At 41.6% G+C, this 19,993-nt stretch overlaps 1 protein-coding gene across 1 annotated transcript in view; it reads right to left on the minus strand.

Moving 5' to 3' along the window:
* Nucleotides 1-365: 365 nt before the first annotated feature.
* Nucleotides 366-19,993, minus strand: part of mpp3a (membrane palmitoylated protein 3a) — a 38,159-nt gene continuing 18,531 nt past the window's right edge. Inside the window, exons 4-22 of the mRNA XM_042505647.1 lie at nt 17,452-17,517; nt 17,215-17,333; nt 15,246-15,323; nt 14,790-14,870; nt 14,479-14,616; nt 14,276-14,357; nt 12,042-12,127; nt 10,574-10,648; nt 10,092-10,288; nt 8,497-8,561; nt 7,582-7,602; nt 6,470-6,511; nt 4,898-4,963; nt 4,058-4,213; nt 3,814-3,894; nt 3,637-3,730; nt 3,061-3,169; nt 2,729-2,857; nt 366-2,216 (exon numbers count right to left, since the gene is read on the minus strand). Coding sequence (XP_042361581.1) covers nt 2,037-2,216; nt 2,729-2,857; nt 3,061-3,169; nt 3,637-3,730; nt 3,814-3,894; nt 4,058-4,213; nt 4,898-4,963; nt 6,470-6,511; nt 7,582-7,602; nt 8,497-8,561; nt 10,092-10,288; nt 10,574-10,648; nt 12,042-12,127; nt 14,276-14,357; nt 14,479-14,616; nt 14,790-14,870; nt 15,246-15,323; nt 17,215-17,333; nt 17,452-17,488 — 1,836 coding nt within the window. The 5' untranslated portion in view covers nt 17,489-17,517 and the 3' untranslated portion in view covers nt 366-2,036. The remainder of the gene's footprint in view (nt 2,217-2,728; nt 2,858-3,060; nt 3,170-3,636; nt 3,731-3,813; nt 3,895-4,057; nt 4,214-4,897; nt 4,964-6,469; nt 6,512-7,581; nt 7,603-8,496; nt 8,562-10,091; nt 10,289-10,573; nt 10,649-12,041; nt 12,128-14,275; nt 14,358-14,478; nt 14,617-14,789; nt 14,871-15,245; nt 15,324-17,214; nt 17,334-17,451; nt 17,518-19,993) is intronic.

The raw sequence follows: 19,993 nt of genomic DNA on the forward strand, positions 1-19,993 counted from the left end.
TACTGCACTATACTGAATACAAGCATGTCAAAAAAAATGTCATAGTGTAGTTTAAAATTTTTGAAAAATAACTACACATGGCATTTTCAAGATGCGTTGTATTATGAAATTTTTTTGAACAAACTATACAAATTGACGTCTGGACTGAAAAATAGTATGTCATAAAATGCCAAAGTAGTTTTTAAAATCGCATAGCATGTCATCAAATTATAATCCTCTGAAGTGCAATTAAATTATTTCCAGAGCTAATCTCACTGTGACAGTGAACTCAGTGGGAACCCCCTGGAAAACAAGTGGATGGAAAAAGAAAGAATTATGCTTCGCAAATACCACATATTTGACTCAGCTAGCTTTATTATGGCACTTTGTACAGGACATGTTAAAAAGTCAACGTTCTGGGTTTTCCTGGTTCATACAGAACATGGAGATCAGGAGAAAAATGAAAAAAAAAAAGGAAAGGAAATGGAAGCTGATTCATTTTAAACACACACCCATAGTGTCCACCCATAGAAGTGATAAGTTATGCCAGTAGGTATGTAAGGAGCTTTGGTTGCTTTTATCTTTTCTCACCTCCAAGCTGTCGGCCAAAAATGTCTTTCCTACACTACCAGTAAACTCAAACAAGTTTGCCCGTAAAGTGATTTCCCTCCAAAGTTGATAAAAAAGGAACAATTACTATGATAAAGAACTGTGTCAATGTGCATTTGGGGAATAATGGCTTTTTTTTTTTAAGACAAATTTCAAATCTTTTCACTTACAAGTAGTATTTTAGTATTTTGCAACCAGAAGGACATCAAAATTAGACTGCTTACTATCTCAATGTCAGGAATGTTTGGCATTTCTGCTTCATAAATTAAACTGCTGATAGTCGCTGAATAATTTTGACTAATTGTTTCAATTCTGATTCGAACTCTGTTGATATGACACCTCCCATCTCTACACTGACATCAATAAAGCAAAACCCTGATTATCACAGAAAACCAACATCTAGTACCAGCTTCTTCCTCTGCAGTCAAAAATACAGATATGTGCAGGGAAGCTGTACAAAACCCATCCCTGTATGAAAAAGGAGCATCTCAGGGTGGTGTTTGTAAACGTACACTGTGACCTCCATCCTTACATACTTTGTGCACGCTGATATTCTACATACAAACAGATGTGGGTTCACGGGTACAGAGGGTAAACAGGTTGCATTGAAGTGCTACGAGATCTTTCGTTGGCACATGAGGAGTAAATATTTACAATATTTACATCTGAGATTAAATAATCATGCGTTTCCCAAAAGCAAAGAGGTTTGTAGAAAATACAATTCTCACATTCCAATTGGATAATTTGTTTTGTGTGGAAATTATATTTAGCAAAAAGACGACATAAGTTTTAAATAGCATTCACCTAGCTTTGTAGATCAATTTGTCCTATTCTGTTGAATGTATGATTTGTTCTTATACTGTACAGGATGCATGAGCAGTAAGAACTAAGAGGAAGCATTCTGCGATTGGCATTGAGTTGAATAAAAGTGTAAACCTAAAAAACCATGCTACTAAAGGTACTCCAACAAGAGTCACATTAAAGCTGACTGACTGAGCAATCCTCTGAGTAGGATCCCAGACCTGCCACACTCTAGTGAGCGATACAGCTAGACAGAGCGGCAGTGTGAGGAATAAAACACGTCTTAAACTACAAACTTGCGTCTATCCTTTGTCTTTGACGTCATTAAATAAATTAAAAGCATACCTGAATAAATATGACTTAAAGTGACGGTAAGACTGTGATTTCTGGGCCAAGAGAGCTGGCGATCTACTGCAACACCCCAAACAAAAATGTGTCACTCTGGCATCATCTTACCCTTTGGTAGCTCAGTTTATGGCGGTCTGGCCAGTCCTGCCTCAGTCAATCAAAGGAAGTTCAGCCGACTCCCAGGCTGGCCAGCAGGCCTGTCGGGGGTGGGGGGTGGGGGTTGGGGGTCGGCTCATTAGGAGAGGAATTGGGTGGGTTTGCTGTGAAGTTCATCTGGAAGATGCTGGGGGGGTTTAAGTTTAGGTCCGCACCCAGCTCAGAGGCACCCAGAAGGACTCGCGCTCCAGCCTTTCCAAGATACCTCGCAGTTCTGCACAGGCACTGGCTGAGTCCTCCTTGATCAGGACCCGGTCCACCAGGTGTCCGTACTGCTGATCAATCTGAATGGCAGACTGACGCATCTCCTGGAGGTCTTCGTCCTGTTGCAGAGAGCAAGATGAGGGACACATGCAGGAGCTTAACTAGCCCAGCCCGTATTCGCCAAAGCTAGTCATGAATGCCACGTGGAAGAAATATTACAATCTTCACCGAAGTAAAAGAAGCAGTGTTACACTGGAAATATTACAGTACAAGTTTTAACCTGTCTTTCATTCAAAACCCTAATTGAAGGAATACTTCATCCATGAAATGATGTGTCATGCCACGTTACCTTTAATTTGTGAAGAAAACTTAGTTTTACTTGAATTCCTCTACAGGAAACAGCAAACATGTTTTTTGATTAATTATTTAAGGATGTTTAGCAACAGCAATAAAAAATAAATACTAAGACAATCGTTTACAAAGTCTTACACAACTCGTGCACATATCTTATTCATGTTCTTAATGGTATACACTATTTCCTGGTGCACAATACATTAAGTTATATTCAGAACTGAAAACAGCAGTGAAGTGGGACACAGCTATTACTGTTAAGAGGAAATGGAGGACTCACTGTAATGCGGCCGTGCTCTCCCCCTCCTGGTGAAGTGGCAGCACTGCGGCGACGTCTGCTCTCAGGAACACGAGGTTTGACAAATATTACATAGGGCTTGAACTCTGCTGTCCGCAGTCTCTTTAGGGCCTGGAGTGATGGAGGAGTTACATACGAGAGAGCAAACAGAACCACACATGAGAGGAGAGAGTCAGTGATGCATCAGCCTCTCCACACACACAGCAGATGTGATGTGACTGCCTGCTCTCATCTGCGATCTGCAAACTGCTGCTGCCTGCAGGATCTGGAGCTCATGATATGTTATGATGCAGTGGTTGTACCGTGACACCTACCTCAGGCTGCACATCCACTACACACATCTTATTCTTGGCCTGTACAGAGCGGATAGCCTCTATACTCGTCCCGTACTGGTTCTCCTTGTATTCCCCGTGTTCTATGAACCTGCAGAGAAAAAACAGGGTTCCCACACATTTTCATCAACAAAATTTCAAACCTTTTCCATGTCTTTTCAAAGAAGCATAATGTTTTTTTTTCTCCTTGCCAAAGTTACCTGCCATTTTCAAACATATCAGATTGAAACTCCATCTCAACATAACTTCAGCTGTGTGGCAAACATGCAGGGAGAAACGCATGTGATGGTAAAAGAAATCATCACATAACCACATATATTAAAGCTACTTTGGAAGATTACTGTAACAATTTCATTTAACGCGTCGGAGTTCCATGCCTTTTCCAAAACTTTCAATGATATTTAGTAATTCCAGGACTCTTCTAGGCCTTGAAAAAGTGACTCTCAAATTCCATGACTTTTCCAGGTTTTCCATGACTGTGGGAATCCTGAACAAACATTTCAGCAAGGAACAAATACATGCTGTCATAAAAGCAACAACGTGTGAGTGAAAACATACTTGTTGTTTAAAGCATCTGCATCAAATTGCTGTTTGGTGACAAAGTGGTACTCCACACCCTCCTTCTCATGAGGCTTCTTGGGCCTGGTGGTGTCTGTAGGAACACAAAAAAGGAATTAAATCATATGTGTAATGTAATGTTGGTTCATTAATAAATACTGTGTATAGAAGACTCACGCGGCACAGCCACTGCAAACCGATGTGGGTTTTCGGCAATCACTCGCTGTTTGAGTTCATTGATTCGTGCTCCGAGAGAACCTTTGCAAGAGAGAAAAAAAAAAAAAAAAGTTAATGTCACATACATAGTGTTGAAAAAGCTGTAAGACATGGGTTATCAGTATGTTGCAACACACGCTCTAGTCCACTAGGTGTCACTCTCATCACATGAGACCATTGGTGCCTGCCACAGGCTCGGCCTCACCGATTAGAACCACGAGACGTGGCCTCTCATTTGGCCTCTGCTGGTAGCGTGTCACCTCTTCATAAGTCAGGAAGTCGGGGTCTGCGGTATCAGATCCCTCTCCGGAGGACCCTTGCCTGTCCTTACGACTCAGCCGGAAACTCCTCCGTAAACCAGCTGCAGTGAGGCCAGAGATGGGAGGAAAGATGGAGCAGAGAGAAAAAAAGGTCTTTTGTCAGACGTCAGGAGCCGTGACATTATTTACAAAAGATTACATAAGTACACTTCTTCACTTGCAGATAAAATTGTTTGCGTGTTCACAAAGTTATTAGATAAGTGCAGTGAGCAAATGCAAAATAAGACCAACCCATTGATAATCATGCATTAAAAAACCTTTGCAAATAGTGCACAGGGTTAAAAATAGCTCACTCTTATCTGAAGTGTAAATACTTGAGATATTGGCTGAACTTAGAGCCAATTCAACGTCATGCTTCAACTAAAAATTGCATCACATGCAACTGATAGTAAACACATCAAGTGAAGCAGACTGTTTTTTTTTTTAAAGAAGAAAAACAACATTCCTTAAATTCAGTTTTAAAAAGTGATCTCAAATCTCTTTCAGCAGTTCAAAACAGATCTCAGTAATCCAAAATATATCATCATTTTCCAACATTATGGTCCAAACAAGGCATGCTGCTCTGAACGAGGCTACAGTGCTGAGGCAGGACAGACAGGACAGCCTGGCCCTGAGAAACACCGCGTCAACGGCAGAGTGACTGCAAATCAGGGTCTCCCATGGCCAGGACTGTCTGTATCCCCCGTCAGTGGTGTGTACCTGAGGGAATGAGCCGGGCACTGTACCTGAATAAAATTCCCAGGAAAACACCTGGCCACAGGAGGGCGCCACTGCTTTACACTTAGGAGAGACTATAACTGGCGTTAGAGCATCACACAACCCAGCCTCACACCTCCACACAGGGTGAACGAGCAGCAAACGTGCCTGGTTGAGTGTGCAATGCGTCCAACGCTTGCAGGGCCCTCACGGGGGGGTCAGGGAGGGTGTTTTGGGGAAGGGGGAAGCAGTACACTGACGACAGGACAGCAGCGGTTAGATGCAGGGCGGGAGGAGAGGGAGGTTTAGGAGGATCCAAACACTGAAAGGTGGAGGGGGGGATGGAGGGGTTTACAGCTCCAAGCAGAGTGCATGATAGGAAGCACAAATACTGTTTTAATCATGTATTTTGTATTACAGGGAGAGGGTGCTGATAAGCTTTCAGCTGTTTTTAGATCGCTCCTTGTGCTCATCATTCCAGCAGCTCACAGGATGTGGGGGAGTAAACGGGGATCAAGATGGGCTGAAGATGGGTGAGGGAGGGGAGGCCAGTGGAAGGCTGGAAAAGGGGTTGAGGATAAAGGGGACTGATATATGCTCTCCACCCCAATCTGAATTTAAAGCCTCTTATTAAAACAAAAAAAAAACCTGGCCACCCATTTAATTGCAATGATTACCAACATTTCCCATTACTGTAAAAATATTTGTTTTATCTGACAGTAATGTACAAGAACGTTTCCTGGAAAAAACTGTCATTTGAAACGAACTCTGGAAGTATCTGGAAAGAAGATCTATTTTAACCCCAGTGAGTAACTGTTGTCACATTCATGATGTGCACCCACTAAAACAGTGTTTCTCAACCATTTTTTTTAAGAGGCCCCTTTTCTATCACTGGGTAAACTGACGACCCCTGCATGGAATATATTTATATTCAATGCATAACAACAACAGTACAAAACAACTCCTAGACTGCACAAAAAAACCAAAGAGTGAACAACCGATCTTTTAGCTCTTTGGGTGATTTAATAGTTCTAACCTTTCTAAAGCTGGACACGTCTGTTCAGCAGAGTGAAGGCTCTGTGAATACAGATTGTGTTTTGTCTTTACTGTGCCCTTATCCTGCGTTTTTTTTCCCCTTAAAGTTTATATCTTGATTAATAATCTTAATTTACAAATAAAAATGTCATTTAGTATTATTAGTACATTTAGTCTCTGAAGAGGCAGATCTGTTATTGGCACTGTGAGAAGTGCGAGACTGTACCTCCTACACATTTTTTTTTCCTACATTCACATTTAATACAAACACTTGTAATGTTTTTTTCAACACCTGCGCATGTCTTCCCCCCACACCAAATCAATCAGTTTCATCCTCATCCATCTTCCTCCTCTGGCATTGTCTTTGACCCGCTCTCTTGACCCTTTGAAACCTTCGCCCCCTTCCTCTTATCCCTCAACCCCCGGCCCCAGACAGGTCAACCCTACACAAGCAGTCATTTTGACCCCCAGCCCGGAAGCACCCAGGGACCCAGTGCACAGCCAGGCTGCAGCAGGCAAAGAGCAGACAGGGAGAAGGAGGTGGAGAAAGATGTGCACGCTCTCACCTATGTACTGTCCATTGAAATAGCCCTCACAGTCACAGTCCTCTGTAGGGAGGCAAGCAGGGAAAAGACGGGGTAAGCACAGGGTAAGAGACCTGGAAGAGTTAAGGAGCAAGGGGAGGTGGAGGAGTTAAAGAGGGGAGGGCGGGCCATGGGGCGCTGGAGAGGGCGGGCGGGGCGGACAGGCAGCAGGCAGGCAGGCGGCAAGAGGCGAGAGTGGAGGGGCAGCCAAGAGATAATGAAGGAACGTTGTCGGAGGCCACTAACGAAGGCTTAATGAAAGACTTAACATTACGAGAGAAGAGAGGAGAGAAGAAGAGAAAGATGGCTCTCCATCTTGAGAGGAGCCAGCTGTGAGTCGAGTCTCTGTGACCCACACACACGTAAAAAAAAAAAAAAAACAAGCCTCGCCTTCCCAAAAATTCACAGCTGAGGTTCAGCTGACTCACATACAGAAACCTACAAATCCACAATCCAAAAACAAAAGACAGATGTTTACGTTTAATCATTTAAGTCTAAATTTTGGCCTTGAATGATGATATGCATTGACAGGCAGACAATAGACTAATGATGGGTGGGGAAAAATCTCTAACAGCACAGAAAACAAGAGAAGACAACACAAAAACAGCAGCAGAGTAAAAGATGAGCAGAGGAAAACAGAACAAAAGATAATAGGGACTGAGGATGACGCAAAACAAAAGAGGAGCTATTGTTATCTTTAACAACCTCTGCTCGGTTGGGCTAAAGTCTCCAGAGATGCTGTTCTGCCTGCACACCGCCTGGTACAACACACACACGCACGCACACAAAAAAAGCTCGGCAAAGAATCTCTATTCTAGTGTGGTGCACTAACAGCAGGAGGGGAAGAATTAAGCTGGAAGCAGTAGAAATCCCAAATGGACACCCTTCTAGCACACATGCAAGCTCTACACACACACACACACACACACACACACACACACACACACACACACACACACACACACACACACACAAACACACTCACACAAACATATACACACACACAATCGTACACACACAGGCTTTGAGGCCTCTATGAACATTTTCCATTGTGCGTTTTGTGTGAGGATGTTTGTTGTTGCACATGGACCCACCTTTATCACATCCTTGGTCATCTGATATAAATGCAACAAGGAGAAACAGAGCGTAAAACATTAGAGCAGGTAACCGTCATGTCGCTGTTGATGACGTCTAATAGAGTGAAAATTCTGAAATGTATGAAATGAGGATTAAAAATTTTAGGAGATTTCGACATCAGTGACGTCATAGACGGGACATGGGAGGGGGATCCACATTTAAAGGGCCCCTGCTGGGATTTAGGGGAATTAATCAGAGAGCTGGAGGAGCGTGGAGGGAGGCCGAGACAGAAGAGTCCCCGCAGGCTTGCTGCTGCTGCGTGGCGTAGCAGGGCTAGCTGCCACGCCGCTAAGCTCTTGTTGTCTCCCCGTGGCTCAGGCCTAATCGGATCGCCTGCAGCTTACACACCACGAAGAGCCACCGCTCACATTACCCACTCACCTGCCGGGGTTTACACGCCGCCGCTATAGTATCAAGTGAGAAAGTGAGAAGTGTAATGTATTGTTTGGGCTTTGTTTGTCAGTGCGCGCAGCTTGTAACGCTGTCTGGATCTACTTAAGCTGCTCGCTGGCCAGATGGACCAAACATGAAAGAGATTAATTCATATCTGTGATCCCTCCCTCCGTCTCTGTGCCCCTCCATCTCTCTCTCATCCCTTTTAAAAAAATGTCCACATAGCAGCATAGCAGCAAGAGGACGGACAATGAATACTAATGCCTCTGAGAATGCCAATTACCAGCACAAAAGGTCAATAAATGTCGATGAAAACATTGCTGCATTTATCTAGCGGAGATATTATTGTCCTATAATGACAGTGATGGAGCACATTAGAGGAGAAAGGAGAGCTGATAGTGGGAGATGCTGCAGGTACTAAACTGTAATCATGAAATAGTGCTGAGGATGCAGAGGAATCCCGGCAAGCAGAAACTTACAGACAGGCTTTTTAGGGGATTTTGGATTCGGGAGAGTGCCCATTTTCATCCTGTAGGCCAGTCGCCTGGAGAAATGTGCAGCAGAACAAAAAGCCAGAGAGGACGGAGGCAGGAAGAGAATCATCAGGTCAGAAATACACACCAAGCCAAAGATGAGCAGGGAGGTAGGATAACAGATTTAAATGTGAAAGAGAGAAGCACACAACATTTATGGAAAGATTATGAGACAGCCTCTGGGGACAAACCTGTCCAAGACCCCCCAACCCTCCTGAGGAAGACTCCCAAACTAAGAGAGACACAAAACGAACACAAACAACGCAGTCTCCTTTTGCTCACTTTCGCTCTCTGCCTTCTTTTTTGTTGCCTCTATGTGGTCCTTTAAACCCCCCTGCTGTCACTTTGTGTCTCTATCGTGTTGTCCACATCTATTTGTAGTCTTTTTATGTCTCTTTGGTCATTTGTATCTCATTGGGGTAATTTTGTGTCTCTTTGGTGTCGTCTACATCCATGTGTAGTCTTTTGATGTCTCAGTGGCCCTGTTTACACCTGGTATTAACATGCATCCTAGGTGGCTATATCACAAGAGGACAGCTCTGAGTACAAGTGTGAATGCACCAAATGCGTCCTCAATATGTCTCCAGATCCGATCGCTCAAACCACATTCGGAGGTGGTCTGGGCTGCATGTGGCCACATTCTTTCAGCAGTGAGCTCGCTAATGTGTCCTCAGTTACGTTGAAGGACAACCTGCTCAGCTGATGTCTTGGATAAGAAAACTTTTGTTGGAGCAGTTACACAGACGCAGAGCTCAAGAACAGTCTCTGGAGCCAAGCTGGCAAACAGTCAGTTCAACGTCTGCCCGGTTAGCACCACCTAACACGCAGCAGTGGCAGAAGCAGTGTCTGTTAAATAGTCCCAACAAACTAAATGTCGCGACAAACAAGCCGACATCCAAGAACTAGTGGCAAAGAAAGCTCTGTGCGCCGGAGGCCAGCTCAGTAATTCCTCTATGATGACGCTGTGTGATGTCAGTAAGCAGACCTGAGCGTATGCTGCTTGTGTTCAGTCATGCTGATGCATATACATTTTTTGTGATCATCGTTTTACCTCAGAGCTCAGAGAGCAGCAGGAACCCACAGCATCAGCAGAAAAATGTTAATTCATCCTAAACATTATTTAACCTACAAAACACAGCATGTGGGCTTCCCAGAGCTCGGACAGCCCTCTGACCTGTCTCTCTCTGTGTTTAAGCTGTGGTTATTAATCCAACAGACGCTGCAGTGTTTGGCAGGGATCTCCCAGCCAGCTGAGATCATTTTACTGACGGATTATGACACATAACAGAATCAGCATGCGCCTATTTAAGGCTGCGCTTCTATTTATTTTTTTTTTCCATGCTGCTACGATGCTCCATCTAATCATATTTGACCCCTCAAAGTGGAACACATCAATGTGGATTTAACAGATTACAAATGGCAGGATAAAATAAATATCAGCACTGTGTGGGTGACCCGTACGGTCCTGGCACTGATCAGTTTACCGTCACATGTTGTTCAGATACATCATGTGATACCCGTCTCCTCCCGGGTGCTCTTACCTCTCCTGGAACTGTTTGGAGGGGATGAGTCCGGCCCGCAGATTGCTGTCTCCCACACGCTTCGCCTGCCACCACGTGGGGTCGTCTTGGGTCACAACCTGCAGGATGTCTCCCCGCTTGAAGGGAAGTCCCGCTTCTTGGCAAGGCGTCGCTTTGTCTTCCAGCGGGACGTAGTCAAACAAGGCTCTCATATAGACCTGGAAGCAGAAACAAAAAGCACCTTAATTGACATTTATTTTTTTGTGTGTATATATATATATATATATATATATATATATATATATATATATATATATATATATATATATATATATATATATATATATATATATATATATATATAGTTAAAGCTGTTAACCTGACTATGACCTATAATGATCTCAAAATTAGAAACTACTTTACATCAGTGGTTTTAAAGAAATAATGGATCTGGAATGCCACAGGAGAACTGAGCATGCTCCTTTACTCAGGCTTCATCTCACCTTGCTGTCCTTCAGTCGGTCCTCTTCTTTAATGGCAGGGATTATCTTTAGAGTGATGGAGCCCTGGGACTGAGACTAGATCACAAATAGACAGAGGAAGTAGGGGAGTGATGAGTGCGACTGTAGCCTCAAATTAGAGACAAACACAAGGTATACTTGGCGTAAAAGTCTCCCTGAGGTGGATTTTACTTTTAATGGACCAACAGTGAACCATTTATAAAATACATAAAAGATGGACAGAACGTTTAAGGTAATGATTCATTTTTCTCGCTATCTTAAAGAAAACTGTCACCATTCACCTCAGATTATAGTTTTGCCCAACACACCACATTGTTATAGAAAATGATGAAGGATATTTGTTTTTGGTTTTGTTTTGTTCCATTTTCATTGGGTGCCAAAACACATTATTGCTTTTCTGAATATCTCATCAGTTTTCACTGATCTCACTGATATTTGTGGATGGTTGCCTTATGATGATCACTGAGTACTGAGCACTGAGTTTCTTTCAACAGGGTATTGGGGCCAATGTAGGTAAACAAAAAAAGAGCCAGGGGAGAGGGGTAATATTTGAGAAATTACAAAATTAAAATGTTAAATCTACGAGAAACACATTTTATCATAAATGAATTTACCACTGTATTCTCAGAGAGTAGCTGAGTTTTTTCCCGTTAATTATCCAATTCTAATCTTGGAAGTTCTGAGTTTTTTTTCCAGCATAATACCCCCTCCACTTGCTCTACTTTGTGTGTGTGTGTGTGTGTGTTGGCATTAGAAACATGCAAGCGTATGTTGGTGTTCATGCCCATCAACTAAAAGGAGGCGTGGCATGCACGTACCTGGTTGCAGCTATTACGAATTTGTGTGCATTTGTTGTTGTTCTTTAGCCTACAATGGCCCTAATAAACCATTGTAGTTTTTCACTTTTCCAGCATGATATTTAACACTACGGCACATCTCTGGTTGTGTTGGCATAAAAAGGTAGCAATTCTTTGTCTTTCAAATTCGTCAAATGTTGATCTGAAGTTTTTAGGAAACCACTGTGCTTTCACTCCTGACTGTGTTAAGACTTTTTGTAGGAATAATGGTGATGACATAAAATACACCAGAACCATCTTTAAAACAGCCAGCTCAAATATAAAAGGTCCTGATTTTAGTCTTTTTGATGCAGTTGGATTTGATTCAGTGTTACATATGATTACAAATAATTACCAAATATTTTTTTGTTTTAATTTAAATATACAATTGCTTAAAATTGCAAAAAATAGGCTATATTGAAAAAGCATCTCACCATAATGAGGTTGGAGACCAAAAGAAGCCAAAAGGGAAAAATGTTGTAATTATTAATAACATCTATACCTTTAGCACAAATGTATACACTTGTATATTTTGTGCCCAGTCTTAAAATGTTTTAATAAAGCATTTTTATGCTGCATTTCTTTAAAATCTAAAGCAGAACTGTGCGTCTTACCAGCAGCTGACTGATTTCATCAGGCCTCTTGTGGATCACAGAGACTCCGTTGACCTCCCTGAGTTCATCTCCTACATGGACCAAACCTGAGGGGACGAGAGACAATATGAAGATACAGACTGACAATTAGTGTGAATCAAAAGTCTTCACTGAGCTCATCTGGGTCTTTGGGGTTTCTCTTTTGTATCACAACATCAGTAACATTGCCAGATTCAAAGATATGCGCCGCCTATATCATCAGCTGGGATCTGTTTCACTGCAGCCACAACAAGGAAATCAAAGGCTGAGCGAAGTCAGATCAATACGCTTCCCCCTCAGGGCGGAGAAGCACAGAGCAGACACACTTTTGTGCAATCATACTTGCATAATGTATGCATTTACAAAGAGACCTGAGGCTAACTCTGAAATCTCTTTACAGCTTCTGTCTCCGCACTGACGAGAGGTTTCTCCAATCGCACGACGCAGCAAGAAACACGCACGCACGCACGCACGCACGCACGCACGCACGCACGCACACACACACACACACACACACACACACACCTGCATGTGGCTGATATTTCCATGGTAACACCCATGAAAGGGTCTCTGCTGTGAGTCTATATGGTGTGATTGATTCTCTGGGGACTCGTGGAGAGCTTTGTGTTTCAGCAACAGCCGCACCATCCCTGTCATTTTCCTCCTGCTGCTGCATCTCTCTCACTGCCGCTTTGATCTCACAGTCATCACAGTATCAGGTTTTCATCTCACACATATGTATATTTTTTTGTCAAGCAGTGTTACTAATTTTCACTGGTTGCAGGGAGACAAATGCCATCACACTGCTGTGATAATCAGGAGCCTCCTGAGGCGTCCTGAGAGCTGTGCTACATTACTGCAATGTGCTGGCTGATATCTATGAGGGGGACTTTTTTGCATGTCATTCCTGAGTCCTTCCTGTTTCTTTAACAATCAAGTAATTGCATAAATGTCCTGTAAAAGCTATCTTTAACATCAACAGATTCCATTAAAATTGGCAATGACTAGCACAAGGGGAAGGATTTGAAACTTCAAAAGCGGTAAACAGATAAGCACATCTGTACAGGTCTGCGGTTCTCTGCCTTTTGCTGGTCTCAACCCCTTACTACAAAGCAATAGCTACTTGTGATGTCCATAATTTGTGAGCAAGGCTATAGCTACGAATAAGGACCGACTCTAGAATCATGTTCACTGCATCATATCTGCATCATATCTAGGAATTTGGGGGTTTTGAAAAACTAATTCCACACAAATAAACCATGGTGTTTTTTGTCCTTGAGATCCTGATATTTATTGCACCTATCATACTCAAATGAATGATTTTAGGGAGTGTCCTCTTCTACTTCCATGGATATTTTGGATCATTTTTTCTCTGCCATAACTTTGTTGTGCTCAGTTGTGTTATTACTCATGTTTGGTATCTCCAGCTCAACATAACCTCCACACTTAAATGGTGCAGCTTAAATAAGAAAAATGTATAATGGCATGTTATCATTTTTTTATACGTAAATACTACATCAATGGGCACCCGAAACTCTTGAAATAGATTTTTATCTGAGATGATTTCATAGTTAAAATGTTATTTCCACTCTTGCACCATCATTCTTGTGCGAACGGTGTTTTGAAATAGCATTAAGGATATCCTGCAGCTAGATAAAATGCACAGAAAACAATATATATCAATATTTTGGACTCAAGACAGCTTTGGCTGCTGCCCTGAATGTAAGCAGTTAAACCAAAGAGATATTTTCTCTGCTCTGGTTTATCTGAATATTTTTAAAGCCACAGGGGGGTAAAATAATGCAATATTTCACAAAGCAAAAAGATGAAAGAAAAGTGAATAAAAAAACAGAATTCTCCACAAAAGTGTTTGGGTTTGTTTTTGTCTGTATTCCAGACTCCAGGTTGGGAACAGCAGGTACTGGAAGTCTAGAGATAGTTTGTGTCACATCTTTTTTTATTTTCATTTTTATAATTTTATTTTTGAATCGTTTTTTTTTTTTTTTTTTTGACTATTTTTATTTATTTGCCTTCCTATGCTTTCACTTCCCTTAAAATAATACATCATATGACAACAGACATAACCTTGTTCTCTTATTTCCTGATGTTATGTTGTTCATTGGCCTTTTTTCACTGTTCTTGTCTTGCTTGTGTTGTTCTGTTAGTTTTTTGTCTTGTGATAAAAAATAATAAAAAAGAGTAGAAGCTAAATTTACCACTTCGGTCGGCTGCACCTCCTCTCATGATCCGAGCCACGATCACCACCCCCGTGGCTTCATCCCTCCTGATGGTGGCTCCCTGGAGTATAGTGAGATAATATAAGATCATTAACAGAAAATAGCAAAGGTCTCAGTCCCACAGTCTCTTCCTCTTTCCTTCAGTTCTCCTGCAGGCTCGCATGTTCTCCTCCACAACTCACTAGTGGCTCCTTGTTCTTCACCAGTCTGACAATCTTCACTGACTCCTCCTCCAGCTCATCCTCAAAGTCATCTGGCAGCGGTGGCAGCACGGGATCAAAGTTCTTCTGTGCCACGGTGTCATGCACCGAGAGAACGGCCTGATGGGACAGAAAGCAGACGTGCTCAGAATACGCTGCTGATGTTGAGCTGCAGAGAGAGCAGCCTGGCCTCTGCCAGAATCTGTGAACAGCCTTCAGGGACAGCAAAAATGGCAACATAAATGCTATATACTATTGTGGGACGGATGGCAAAAAAGCAAAAGTGGGTTTACCTTTAAATGCGGTGACGTCAGCAGGTGCAGCAGCTCTTTCTCCTCGGTGCTCATTGGTCCGCTCTGCAGCTCCTCCGCCACCTTTCAATCACAGAACACACATGAGCCCTGACCTGACATGAACCCGTGCATGTGTATACCGGTAATGCATGCAGCAGTTTACTGTGGAGTAAATGCAGACAGATACACAACAGACATGCACACAGGGGAGGATAAGTAGCGAGCAGCTAAGGTCAGCAGTTTCCCCCCGCTGATAACTGGGGGAGCGAGAGAGCAGCAGGATATGGAGTTTCATTAGATGAGCATCGATGATTCAGCACTTTGAGAACATTAAAATTCACTTTTGATACCTGCATTGCTTCTCTGTCAGAGCTAACTCATTGTGACTGACTGCTGTGCCCAAGTGGAAAAGTAATTTAGGGTGTGTGTGTGTGTGTGTGTGTGAGATGAACTTACATCCTCTGCCAGAGAAGAGGCACTGTGGAGGACAGGCGTTGGACTCTGTCTCTCATACTGTCTCAGCTTCTCGTGAATCTGCCACACAAACACATGAGGTTTATTTGAGGAGAGGGTTTCAGAGAGGGATGCCCAGTTGAGGGTTAAAGGCGCCCGCAGGAGTTTGTAAACAGACAAAAAGGCACATTAACATTTAGTGTTACTCACCAGGACACACTTAATAACATCTGCTTCCGTACCTTTGTTGGTATGTTACTGTCGCCTATACATCAGTAGACTAGTACAACACTTTTGGCACAAATCTGTATCGTGTTGTCCCCGTGCATGTGTCCTCATGCACATGCACAGGACAAACAAAACTGGCACCCACGAAAAATTCTCCAAAGCTCTACTCATGGTCTAAAACCTTACAGAATACCTTTAAGCAACCAGAAATGATACTGCATGCATGATTAAAAACTATTGTTTTATTGTTTTATGTGTACAGTAAAAAAAAAAAAGTGCTCAGTGTACATCTACATTAAGACTGCACAATCCTTGAAATCCTTCAAAAAATTAAAAAGTTTTCAAGATCTGTACTTACTATTTGGTCTTTGAGCCAACTTTCTACCAATATTTGAAATCTTCAGTTTATAAAATATCCCACTAATTCACATAAAGAAGACAGGAAACAGAGACTAAGCTTCCACTCATCATGTTCTGCAAGGTGGATAATTACATGGCATGCCATGACATCAAAATACAAACTCAGCTATATATATATATATATATATATATATATATATATATATATATATATATATATATATATATAGATAGATAGATAGATAGATAGATAGATAGATAGATAGATAGATAGATAGATAGATAGATAGATAGATAGATATAGATATAGATATATATAAGGGAGTATATATTTTGTTTCTTAGTATAGGAACAAGTATGTAGCCTAAACTGATGCCACAGCCACACCTGAGCATTTATAGCTAACCCTAAAGAGACAGCACAGACCACAAACTCAACAATAAATGCAACAATTAAAACAAATACATTAACAATAAATACATACATGACACATGTGTTCAAAGGCAATACTATAAAGTCTCATAAGATTGTATAGTATTATTATTGCTCTGCTCATAGTACCTTGAACATTTTATATAGTTGTCTGCTATTACCTAGGTGGGAGGTCTTCAAAAACTACTTTACATCGGTCGTCCCTTCTAATGCCTCAGACAATTTATGTTTACAATTGACAAAGAGCACCAAGAAATGAATTGGAGGCAGCTGTGGTGGATGGACAGTTAGCTCAAGAAAAAAAAAAAAAAAAGATTTTTGCATTCTGTTGCCTACCAACAATCCACATTTTTCCCTGTCAATAACCAAGTACTGTAGATTTCAGTTGCCTAAACCTGACCAAAACTTAGTCTTAAGGTTGGCACGACACAAGATAACAGCTTAGATTTTGGATATTTTAATATCCTAAATGTTGTTTCTTTCTGGTTTTAAAGGCTGTTTTACAGTAAAGTGGTGGAATTTTCACAACTTACCAGACAGTCCAGTCTGCTCTATTATTTCTATTATCTACCCACTTTGTCATTTAAATCCACATTACTGATGATTATCAAAAATTCTATTCTGTAAATATTTTGTGAAAGCACCCCCTACAACATTGTCACAATACTGATATCAAGGTATTTGCTCAAAAATATATTTTTCTTTTTCCATACCACCTAGCTCTACCTGATTATTGAAGGGGCAGCACAGACAATGTACTGTATATCAAAATAATGAATCATTTCAGATTTAGTTTATTTAAGAGAAAATAATGAAAAATGACTATTTTTAAAAGTACAATAAAAATCCACTTTTTCTCAAACTTTCTTGTGAGCATATTCTAAAATTGCACATGTATTTTTGAGAGTAAATAACGATGTTACCCATGGAAATCGTCAAAAGAATTCCTCACCTTCATGAGGTATCCCAAGCTCCTCTCACTGAAGACATCTTTGAGAAAGACCATGTCCTCTTTGTGATTGGCATCAGGCCGCAGCTGAGAGGTCAGCAGGGCCAGCGTCTCATGCAGCCCTACAGAGGAGAGGAGTGAGAAAAACCAGCAGGTATATTAACGTGAACAGATGGAGCACAGCGTGCACCGAGCAGTATGGGACAGTATGTGTTGAGCATCTGTGCCGACTCATCTCACCTGCTCCTGCTGTGAGGACCGGCATGGCTTCTTTCATGGGTCAGTGAGGTGAGGAGGGGAGGAAACCTGGGAGGAGGAGAAATTATTAGCAACATTTCCATACAGATGCTTTCAGTTTCTGAGAGGATGGTCTCACAAACAGCAAAAAGGGTAATGGTATTTTTGTGTGAGTGTATTCGACCGATAGGCATCCGGAGACCCATGTGCAGTAATTACAGCTGTATATCATCTCCTTGTAGGCTTCATGCTGTAAATCCAGGCCGCGTTTTTCCATTTTGCAGTGCAATTACCTCATCTGCCAACATGTAGGTGTGTATGCGTAAGTCTGCTGGCATTATAGAGCCGTACTAGTACAATAAACAGCCACTGCTGGTACTATTAATCACACTGAGTCACACCAGAGCCTGTGAGCTTGGTGTCGGTGTGTAAGAGAGCAGGGGTGGGATCATCTGGCTCAGAACCTGTAGGAAATAACTAAAGCACTGTGTCACACAGCTCCAACTGATAAAAGCTGTCAGGGAAAACTGGAATGATGAAAAGGAGGACTTCTATATAACTGACGTCCCATTAATCTTTAGCATGTGTGCTTGCTCATATGCAACTACATAGTATATAATATGTCTTGCGTTAAAAAGAGGAAAAAAGCAAATGCAGAGCACATAAAACAACATAGTTTCATGTTTCATTAATTTCCAGAGCCGGTCTAGTTCATAAAACAAAGAAGTGGACCAATTTAAATTTTGACCTGACAGTGGAACAAGAGGAAAAGTAAGGGCATCAGTGGATTTGCAGTATATATACTGCACAATAATTGTCTTTATATATATATATATATTTCCATATGCTGAGAAATCTACCAGTGACTCAAAGATACAGTCGCCTGAAGTCCTGCACAGACTGCTGACTTATTGCAGCCCCTACAGATCAATATCCCTGTCACTCCACTCAATATTCCCCATACTTCCTGCCACTGGAAAACACGATTCAATTACATAAACCACAGTCTCCATCATATCACGCTATGATACGATAAAAAGAGCGGAAAAATGCAGAAAAAAATAAAACAACACAACACAGCTGCAATAAAGAATATTAGCAGTTTAGATTTCCCATAATGTTGAGGATTTTTTAGGGTAGAAAGTGTTACTTTCCACACAGTGGGCCTTCCTTTGTTCGTGTGAGATAAAATGGAAAAAAATACCTGGGTAAATGTGAGTTCTTTAAAGCTCATTTTTCAAAGATATGACATCTACAAACTGTGTTACATAATCATACGCCATCAATGTATTTACTCTGGTGAAACACTGACAGAAATTGCATTACGGTTGTTTAGAAAAGAGGCTTAACCTGTCTGGCGGTGGTGTGCTTTTCTGCTTTGTATGTGTTAAATAAACATAAGCTTTAGAAGGGATGTATTTGCAGGGGCTGTTCATGTTACTGTGTTACTGTGCCCGTCACCCTATGGAGGCCTGCCATGATGATGCATCTTGTCTTGATGTATTGCTGTGCAGAGAGACTGTAGAGTTTACATCATAATCATTTTTACAAAGCTGTGTATTTTTAGCTTTGGGTGGGCACTTTTCGAGTAGTTGATCAATCTACAGACTGGTTGTTCCAGGAAGAGATAGTGAGCCGAACAAGCAACAAGATCATAATCAAGGTTACTTTTTCACTATCTGAAGACACAAGAAAAATCAATACTGAATACTGCAATACTGAACTGGCTTTTTAAGTGTTTGAACAGCATGCTTACTAGTGTAACACATAATAAGCTATGGACTAATGTGTAGACTGGAGAAACAGCTGTACAGCAGTGGGATAAAAGCAGCTTATAGTGAGCAACATGAGGCAGTTTGATCAGTTACAATGGGACTAAGGTCCAGAAACAGTCCAGTTAACTGTGCAGCTGATATGAAGGAGCCAGATGATGGTGATGATGATGATTAGTCGGGTGGAGTAGAGAAGTCTGCAGTGGCAGGTATAGCAGTGCCAGTATTAGAAATTGTTAGACAAATAGGGAAGGAGGAGTCAGAAGAGGAGGACAGAGCAGATAAACAGAAATGATCCCAAACAGTCCATCAAGATAACTGACAGGACCCTTCTGAGACGAGTGGGAGGAAGACACACATGGCAGCTTGAAGGCAAATAGTTGCACTTATTTTGTACCTCTGTGAGCCTGTTCATGTGAAAAATCTGAAGTAAATCAACCTGAATTTTATTTTTTCGTATTTCTTTTAGTTAAAGTGTCTCTTGAGATTTATTTTTACAAATACTAACGTCTGGTTTAACACAAGCCTCCTGGAAGTGCGAAACCAGTATAGAAATTTAACTTCCAAGCCTGTCAAGTGATCACTGAACCCAAAAAGACTTTTTCCCACAGACTTACACTGTGAAAGAGACGTCTGAAGGTCGCCCGAAACAACTCGTTTCACTATCAGTATTTCATCCATTTGGTCCGATATCATTTGGAACGTGTAGGAGATTAAATATTTTTGTTCTCATTCAAGTTAGCAGAGTGCTAAACTGGAAGTAGCTGGCTTGG

Source organism: Plectropomus leopardus, chromosome 17 (assembly GCF_008729295.1).
Source record: "Plectropomus leopardus isolate mb chromosome 17, YSFRI_Pleo_2.0, whole genome shotgun sequence".
Lineage (NCBI taxonomy): Eukaryota > Metazoa > Chordata > Actinopteri > Perciformes > Serranidae > Plectropomus > Plectropomus leopardus.